General features: G+C 52.5%; 1 protein-coding gene and 1 long non-coding RNA gene across 2 annotated transcripts; one reads left to right on the top strand and one right to left on the bottom strand.

Annotated features, from left to right (window-relative positions):
- The first annotated feature begins 303 nt into the window (after positions 1-303).
- Positions 304-3,226, top strand: LOC147645158 (uncharacterized). Its single transcript, XM_086825868.1, has one exon. It carries the CDS (start codon positions 1,450-1,452, stop codon positions 3,196-3,198), a length of 1,749 nt encoding a protein of 582 aa, XP_086681994.1. The 5' UTR covers positions 304-1,449; the 3' UTR covers positions 3,199-3,226.
- A 4,405-nt stretch (positions 3,227-7,631) lies between these two features.
- Positions 7,632-8,186, bottom strand: LOC147645157 (uncharacterized). The gene is made up of 2 exons (XR_015270128.1): positions 8,085-8,186; positions 7,632-8,004 (listed from the first exon to the last, which is right to left on the bottom strand). It is a non-coding gene; the product is annotated as an uncharacterized LOC147645157 (long non-coding RNA).
- Between the last annotated feature and the right edge of the window lie 1,345 nt (positions 8,187-9,531).

The following is a 9,531-nucleotide window of genomic DNA, read 5'->3' as shown; positions in this document are numbered from 1 at the left end:
GGGCCACGCTCTCGCCGGGAGTGGAGTATACCACCTAGAAAAGGAGCTATTAATATTACAAGGAATGTTTATATAAAATAAATAATAAAAATAAAAATGGAGTAGAGTAAATACCTGGGGGGAGATGGGCCGGTCGCCAGACCGCCTGGAATAGGCTCCGGTCCGCCGGAGATGGGTGATGCCCCGAGACACTCAGGAGGCATCACAGGATGGGTGGGTGCGTTGTGGCGATAACACCAATGCCACCAATTTGTTCCGGCAGTGTCGTCAGTGTATATTTGTCGTTTGTTTACTTTTGTTTTGTGTTTAGGGATGGTAGTTTTGTCAGTGACGAGAGTCCGAATTGTCCGATATTTTATTGTGCGGACTGCGGGCATTGGGTCGAACCCAGCCCTGGGCCTCCTGAGCTAGCCCGGCGTTGCCCAAGAAAGCAGTTCCGTAACAATATGGCGCCCAATTTCAAAAAAACAAATAAGAGTTTAGCGGAATGACGATGTCTCGTAAGGTCGCGTCCCGGGGCATCCAGCCCTGCAATCGGTGGCTTGCTTGGCCTATATTGACGGCCTGCAATTGCACCGAGGACCGGGGACTGGCGGCCCAGGCGTACGTGTTGTTTTTTTTGTTTTCTTTCACCGAAAGACGGGAGGCTTGCTCCGCCAGAAGGACGGGCAATTGCTCCTGTAGACATTCGCAAGGGTTCTGCTGTGGCAAGGGGATGACATCCGGGCGTGGAAACGACGGATTTGCATTCCTCGCCCACAGATCCGTGCATGAAGCACGAGATTAGAACAATTGTGAGATAATTTAGGCGAAAGTAATAAATGTTGTTTATTTAATTTAACGTAAAGATGTTTGTTTTCCATGTAATGTAAATTTGTGCAGATCCTTGGGTTTTCCTGGTGGAAGGGGCTTCCTGGTATCATCCTGTTGGTGAAGTCGTGACCCGCAGGTCTCACTGCGCGCTGCACGACCACCACAATCAGAGCTTCGGAGTCCCAGCCATCAAGGAAAATCCTACGGGATACTGCTGAAGGCCCATGTCCTTAACTGGCGACTTTCCGCCCAGCTGAAAGTTAGCCCAGTTGACGAATGGCCGGATTAGGGACGACACGGGACAATTGAAGACGCAAGTATCTGGTGCGGAGTCCACCGGCGGTTGATCGGCCATCTCCCCTGAAATTAAAGAAAATATTAATAATTAATTGTGGATATTGCAGAAATAATTTTCTGACCGACTGGTTATTTATTTCTATTATTTATTTATTTATTTAATTGTCTATTTATTTATTTATTTAATTGTCTATTTATTTATTTATTTAATTGTCTATTTATTTATTAAATTAATTTCCTACTGAATTATTTATTTGTTGCCTGCGGATTTATTTACGTTGAGATATTTATTTAGTAAGAATCAAACCGTTAGCTGTTAGGAATTAATGAAATTGGATTATGGAAGGGAACAAGGGAAACAATTATCAGCTCAGGTCGAAGGGTCCTTCAGCCCAGGAAGAGGAGTTGTGGTCCACGGATGGGGAGGGTGCTGTTGGGTTCGCGCCGCCGCGGGCCTCAATGGGATTGCAGAGGACACCCCCATCTCGGCGACAGGAGCGGCCACCGGAGGAGCATGTCCATCCAAAACAGCTAGACTTCGATGCGATCGGGGCAGCAGCTGAACACCTGGTAGAGATGGATCCCGCTCAGCGTTCGGTACATTCCCAGGAGCCGCCCGTAGATTCCACAGCCAAGTCGGCGGTGAACCTTGCCCTGGCTCAGGCTGCAGAAACGTATCGCAAGTCCCAAGAAGCTGGGATTAGCCAGAGCTTGCGGGACGAGATGCGGGCCGGTTTTCTGGAAATGATGCAATTAATGAATGAGGTACTGAGACCCTCCACAAAGCCGCAACACGTTCCAGGAGGGAGCTCGGAGCAGCAACCGATGACGGCAGGACCACAACACCGTCAACAGCAGCAACCGATGACGGCAGGACCACAACACCGCCAACAGCAGCAACCGATAACGGCAGGACCACAACACCGTCAACAGCAGCAGCCACCGCCATTTGGACGATCGAGGGAAGCCGTATACGACGCTCGCGGAGCTATACCCAAGCAAGGGCAGACGGCTGCCTGGCAAGAGACGCGGCCGACTCCACGAGTGCCACCGAAGCCACCCCGGAGGGCACCCGATCCAGCCGAGAGCTTTTCCAACAGTCCAGACGGTTCCACCGAGACTGAGGAAATGCGTAGAGATGACTGCGTTGGTCGGAACTGGCGTGTCGAGGACCGCCGAGCTGGCGATTTCCGTGACGAACGGATGTATGTCAACTGGAACGCGGGAGACAGTTCCCATGGCACCAGGGTGGATAGGTGGAACATCTCATTTAGCGGTGAGGACGAGCGGAACCACATCGAAGGCTTCCTGTTCCGCTTGGAGTATCTCCAGAGGCAATCTCGTTGCTCGTGGGCCGAAGTGATGCGTAACTTCCACACGTTGCTGACGGGCAGGGCGTTGGAGTGGTTTTGGATCCACGTGCAGCAGCACCGACTGGACAGTTGGCATCAGCTGCGCCGAGCGCTGATCGATAGGTTCCAGAGCCATGAGACGGAGCATCAACGGATGCATCAACTTTTGCAGCGGGAGCAGCAGTCCGGGGAGAGCGTCGATGATTATCTGCACGCGATGCAAACCCTTGCTTCCCGCCTGAGGAAGCCAATGCCGGAGCGCCACCTGGTAAAGGTGATGAAAAGGGGTTTAAGAGAGGGAATTGCTCGCTTCGTATATGCCATGGAGCTACTCACCGTCGATGAGCTGCGGCAAGAGAGCCTTGAGGTGGAGCGTAGTTTCGGACGCAAAAGCCGGACCCAATTCCTGCCACCAACGCGCTACCAAGGAGCGGAACGGAACCGAGTCAGTGAGGCGTTTGCTCCAGAGCCGGAGGAGGAGGATGAAGACGAGCAACCATTGCAAGTGCAGGAAGTCCGGGAGCGGCCTCGAAATCCTTTCCGGGCTGGCTGCTGGAATTGTGGAGCCATGGACCATGGTTTCCGGGATTGCGAGAAGGAGCTGACCAAGGTTTTTTGTTTCCGCTGTGGAAAAGCGGACGTTGTTGCGCCGAAATGCCCGAATTGTGCGGGAAACGGATGGCTGCGCGATCCAAAGGCGGGAGGATCACGCCCAGCGAGGAACACCGCCAAATAAAAGAGCCCGAAATAAAACAAATATTAAATAAGAGTAATAGTATGGATAGGTTAAGATATTTACCCCCTGAAGAGCGCATGCGACGGTATTTAGAAGTAAGAAACCGGATTTTCGAGCAGCACCAGATAAGCGGTATGCGCAAGGTATCCAGAACTGTCTTGAAGGCCCGAAATCGCTTTAAGAAACGCCAGGAGAAGCGGAGAGAAGTCGTTGCGGCCGTCAAGCGGGGTGACACCCACGATCCCAGGCCTTTCGCCCAAATAACCATTTTAGGCCAGCAGCTGACTGGGCTGTTAGACACCGGAGCGAGTGTCAGTCTGCTCGGAAAAGGCAGCAGGCAGCTGGTGGACGCGTTGGGTGTCCCCGTGCAGAGGTATTTCTCGGTGGTACGAACAGCTGCAGGCGAAGATCGGTCGATCATCGGTCGGATCAAGGTACCTGTAGAATACAAAGGAAGGGTAGAGTATATCCTCTTCTATTTGTGCCCGTACTTGGAGCAGGCAGCATACCTCGGCGTCGATTTTTGGCGAACATTTGAACTGGCCCCGGCTGTAGTGGGAAATTGCTCGGTGCAGGGCGTGAAGGCCGAGGAAATTCACGCTAGGGAAATGGAACATTACGCCGACCAGGAGGAAGACGACGAGGAGAAGGCGGACCCGGAATCCTGGACACTATCTGAAGCCGAGACCCGGGAGCTCGAAGACATCAAGAAGGTGTTTCTCACCTTCGAGAAGGACGGCTTGGGTACCACTGGACTGGAAAAGCACACCATCGAGCTAGTGGCAGGCGCGAAGGTTTTTAAAGACCGGCCCTATCCGATGTCTCCGGCGAAGCAGAAGGTGGTCGAGGACGAGGTCGACAAAATGCTAGCCCTGGGAGTCATCGAGGAGAGCAAGAGTCCTTGGAGCAACCGGACGACAGTCGTGTCGAAGCCTGGAAAGGATAGGTTCTGCCTAGACGCCAGGAAACTGAACGACGTGACCGTCAAGGACGCTTACCCCTTGCCTAGTATCGATGGAATCCTGTCCAGAATCGATCAAACCCACTTCATCTCCAGTGTGGATTTGAAATTCGCGTTCTGGCAGATCGAACTGGACGAGAAAAGCAAGGAGTTGACGGCGTTCACGGTGCCTGGTCGGCCCCTCTACCAGTTCAGGGTGATGCCGTTCGGTCTCTGTAATGCGGCACAGAGGTTGGTGAGACTCATGGACAGAGTAATCCCAGCCGAGATCCGATCCAATGTGTTCGTATACCTGGACGATCTGCTCGTACTGGCCCCGGACATAAAGACGCACTTCCGGTACCTACGACGGGTCGCTGAATGCCTAAAAGAAGCAGGATTAACCATCGGCCTAAAAAAATCAAAATTCTGCTTCAAGTCCTTGACGTACTTAGGTTTTGTCGTAGGTGGAGGTCGTCTGCGCATGGATCCCGGTCGAGTGGTAGCAATCAGGAGGATGCCGGAGCCGAGGTCGATGAAGGAGGTGCGCGCGTTCCTGGGTACCGCTGGCTGGTATCGACGTTTCGTCAGGAATTTCGCGACGCTGGCAGCGCCGCTAACCGAATCCCTCAAGAAGACTGGGAACAAGTTTTCCTTGAGTCCGGAAGCGCGGCAGGCTGTAGAAGCGTTAAAGGTGGCATTAACCACGGCACCAGTGCTGGTGCACGCGGACTTCCAGCGGCACTTCTACATCCAGTGTGACGCATCGCACGTCGGAGTTGGGGCCGTTCTGTTCCAAAAGAACGAGGAGGACCAAGAGCAGCCGATTGCCGTCTTCTCGGCGAAAATGAACAGGCACCAGGTGAATTACACCGTCACCGAGAAAGAGTGTCTCGCTGCTCTCCTGGCGATCCGCAAGTTCCGGCCCTATGTAGAAGGCATGCCGTTTACCTGCATCACCGATCACGCCAGCCTGAAATGGTTGATGTCCATGAAGGATCTGTCGGGACGCCTGGCCAGGTGGTCTCTGCAGCTCCAGGGCTTCAACTTTAAGATCGAACACCGGAAAGGCAGCGAGAACGTGGTGGCAGACACGCTTTCGCGATGCGTGGACGAGATCGCAGTGGACCCGACCAAGTTGCTGGGTTTTGAGACCACCGAGTTTGCTGGAGATGAATATAAGGAGTTAGTCCGAGAGATTCTGGAAAACAAGGACAACTTACCGGATCTTAGGATTGAGGACGGACTCATATTCAAGCGAACCTCCCTAGCAACTGTGGACGACGAGGTAGACGGATCGACATGGAAGCTCTGGATACCGCAGAGTCTGACTCACAGCCTGGTTGAGCGAGCCCATTCAGACCCAAAGGCTGCTCACGGCGGAATGGGGAAGACCCTGGAGATCCTTCGGCGGCAGTTCTACTGGCCAGGGATGGTACTGCAGGTGCGGGAATTTGTCCGAAGATGCCAGGTCTGTAAGGAATCGAAGGCACCGAATCACCGGATGATGGTCGGGATCGGCGAGCGAGTGCAGACAGAGCGGCCATTCCAGAAGTTGTACATCGACTTCCTGGGCAAGTACCCGAGGTCTAGGAAAGGACACGCCTGGGTCTTTATCGTGGTGGACCATTTTTCGAAGTACACATTCCTGAAGGCCATGAGGGAAGCGACAGCCTCGAACGTCGTGGATTTCCTCATCAATGAGATCTTCTACAAGTTCGGGGTACCAGAAATCGTACACTCGGACAATGGACGACAGTTTACGTCGAGGATTTTCGAGGAGTCCATGGAGAGCTTCGGGATCCGACACGTGAAGACTCCGATATACTCTCCACAGAGCAACGCAGCGGAACGGGTGAACCGGAGCGTACTGGCGGCTATCCGAGGGTTCCTGGAGAACGACCATCGGGATTGGGATGCCTATCTTCCCGAGATCGAGGTGGCCATCCGGAACGCAGTCCATTCGGCTACGGGAGAAGCGCCGTTTTTCACACTTTTCGGACACCACATGTTCCTGCATGGTTCCAGCTACCGACTGGCCAGGAAGCTGCAGTCGCTGTGTGACCACGAGTTGGCAGGCATGCCGGCTGCCGACAAGCTCCGAGTGGTACAGGAGAAGGTGCGAAAGTGTCTGGAATCCGCATACGATCGCAGTCGTCGACGTTACGATCAGAGAGCCAGAGTGTTTGCAGCAAGGCCAGGTCAGGAGGTATATCGCCGAAACTTCGTCCTCAGCGACTTTGGGAAACAGTTTAATGCCAAGTTCGCCAAGAAGTTCCTGAAGGCCAGGGTGGTGAAGGCAATAGGCGGAAACGCGTACGAACTGGAGGACCTGGACGGCAGGAGTTTGGGAGTGTATCACGCCAAGGATATCCGCGTATGACCTGGAAGAGGGAGCAAAAAGTACACATGGGCAAGACCAAAAAGGTAGAGGTACTTCCCGTAAGACGTGGGCCCCGCGTTGGGCACCGTTCGGAACTGCGCTGGAGATGCCATTCAAATGCTCCCAATGATCTTGTCGAGCCGGCTCCTGGTAGCACCTCTCCAAATCCTTGGGTGGTGTTGCATTTCGGAGTTCGGAGGGGAAGAGGCTATCGATGTATCGATAGAGAGAGGCAGGATCGGTGGTCCCAGGGGGGGAGGAGGAAGCTGAGCGAACCGGGAACTTTCAAAGCAGGCTTAAGAGAAAGGTTTTTTACCCTTTCCCTCGGAAGGGCAAGGAGGAAAGAAAAAAAGGTAACGGCGTGGAGCTTTGGGAACGGAGGCAATAAAGGGAGGTGCAGGAGAAAAAAAAACGAGGAGTCAAAATTTGGAAAGAAACGTGGCGCGAGGTTATTTTTCGAAAAGGACAAAAAAATCTTAACCGTTGACTGCCTGAGAGTGCGCGCGTGCCGATCCGTGGACACCGCCTCCGCGCTGCCCAGTGCGCCGCTTCAGTGCCGATCCGTGGACACCGCCTCCGCGCTGCCCAGTGCCGCCGCCCGAGCTGAGAGCCCAGAGCCGCAGCGTGCCGCCTTAGTACCGCCCGTGCCGCCACTTCAGCGCCGTCCGAGTTGGGAGCCGCAGCGCCGCCGCCCACGCCACCTTAGCACCGCCAGTGCCGCCGCTTCAGTGCCGATCCGTGGACACCGCCTCCGCGCTGCCCAGTGCCGCCGCTTCAGTGCCGATCCGTGGACACCGCCTCCGCGGTGCCCAGTGCCGCCGCTTCAGTGCCGTTCCGTGGACACCGCCTCCGCGCTGCCCAGTGCCGCCGCTTCGGTGCCGATCCGTGGACACCGCCTCCGCGCTGCCCAGTGCCGCCGCCAGTGCCCCGCCTTAGCACCGCCCGTGCCGCCGCTTCAACGCCGTCCGAGTTGAGAACCCAGAGTCGCCAGGACAGCGTGCCGCCCGCTCCGACGCCGAAGCCGCCAAGGGCTAGTCCGGTGAGTCCGTTCCGGGTGGAGGGCCCTACCGGAGTTAAATTTAAATTTAAATTTCAATTAGGTTAGGATAGTTTAGTTCGTATTTTGTGTCTCTGTATTTGTAAGGTTGTCTCTGTTTTCCGCTTGGCCGTATCCCGGGTCCGGGATTGGTGCAACACAGGAGCTGTGACCAAAGGGGGAACGGGGAAGAAGCCCGGTAATGGTGTTTCCTTGACCTTTTGTTTTGTTTTCTTTTGGTCGTGAACCCCTGTCCCTAGATTTCTCTTGGAGCTCCAGCAGGGATTAGGGACCCTAAAGAGGGAGTAATTGTCGTGGGGCCGTTTGAGGCCAAATGTTTTAAGGTGCTTCTCCTCCGCTAGCTTCTTAAGTCCCCCAACATCGCAGCCTTGGCGCAAGCGCATCCCTGGCTAGGGCCACGCTCTCGCCGGGAGTGGAGTATACCACCTAGAAAAGGAGCTATTAATATTACAAGGAATGTTTATATAAAATAAATCATAAAAATAAAAATGGAGTAGAGTAAATACCTGGGGGGAGATGGGCCGGTCGCCAGACCGCCTGGAATAGGCTCCGGTCCGCCGGAGATGGGTGATGCCCCGAGACACTCAGGAGGCATCACAGGATGGGTGGGCAGTGTCGTCAGTGTATATTTGTCGTTTGTTTACTTTTGTTTTGTGTTTAGGGATGGTAGTTTTGTCAGTGACGAGAGTCCGAATTGTCCGATATTTTATTGTGCGGACTGCGGGCATTGGGTCGAACCCAGCCCTGGGCCTCCTGAGCTAGCCCGGCGTTGCCCAAGAAAGCAGTTCCGTAACATATATCAGCCTTAAATTAATATACATCCCATGAAATAATGGAATGGGGTGAATTGTACACACAGCTGAATAAACTAAAAAGCGATTTTGATCGACTATATAAAGCTTTAACACAGAATAGACAAATTATGCAGAATACTGTTAGCAAACACGTAGAAATATTAGTTACCTGTCAACGAAGCTCGCATTCTAATTCATGACCAAAGAGATAAATGAGATGAAATTCTTTAGTCTCAACTATCTAGATTTCGAATACGAGTCAATAAAAGAATGATATATACTCTCGCTCGTATATATGGCGGAACGGGCCGGATCGGACGACTATATTATATTGTTGCCATAGGAACGAAAATTGGATAATTGAGACCAAAGAGATCAATTAGATGAAATTTTTTGGTCTCAATTATTCAAATTTCGAATACAAGTCAATAAAAGAAAGATATACTTTAAAAATCTCAGTACCGACTATTTAGAGACACCCTTGATCAAAGAAACTTGAGACAAACCAGAGTCACCAGATTTACCACCTGCTGTACCAGTAGAAGCAGAAAGCTTTGTGACGCGCAGGCGCGTTCACTTAGATTTAATATATAATTGAAAGGAATAATAGAAAGAATTAGCGACATAAGAAAATGATTAAAAGATTCTTGCCGTATTTCGGCACTCAGCCGCCGACAGCCATTGGATAAGGTTAGCCTTTAGTAATCATAAGCGAAGTCACTTTTGGTCGGACAAGATCATTCGATCTGATTCGCTTTATAAATTGTAGTTAGTTTGCTGTAGTTTCCCTCTTAACTCCGCCGGACGACTTAAGAGTCACGGTACGCGGCTCGGCTCACCGATCCGCCTCTCTGGTTGACTTTCGAGTCCAACAAACACGTCTCTTTTGGTTGACTTTCGAGTTCAACAACAACACGTCTCTCTGATTGACTTTCGAGTCCAATAACAACAACTTCTCCCGTGGATGACTTTCGGGTCCAACAATAGCATCTTTCTGGAAATACTTTCGAGTCCAACAACAGCGATGGATTAGCGGATTACTTTCGAGTCCAAAAATAAACTCTCTCCAAGACGACGTCGGAGTCCAACAACTACAACTACTTCTTTCGTGGATGACTCCCGAGTCCGACTGTAAGTGCTCTCGGGGGTGACCTCAGGC

Source organism: Drosophila serrata, unplaced genomic scaffold, assembly GCF_035046125.1.
Source record: "Drosophila serrata isolate PLE 108 unplaced genomic scaffold, ASM3504612v1 contig_7, whole genome shotgun sequence".
NCBI lineage: Eukaryota > Metazoa > Arthropoda > Insecta > Diptera > Drosophilidae > Drosophila > Drosophila serrata.
The sequence above is the reverse complement of the archived record's forward strand: the minus strand, read 5'-3'. Positions and strand labels throughout refer to the sequence as shown.

What these genes read in the sequence shown, in the direction of transcription:
- LOC147645158 (XM_086825868.1), top strand. Translation starts at nt 1,450, where the DNA reads ATGGAAGGGAACAAGGGAAACAATTATCAGCTCAGGTCGAAGGGTCCT.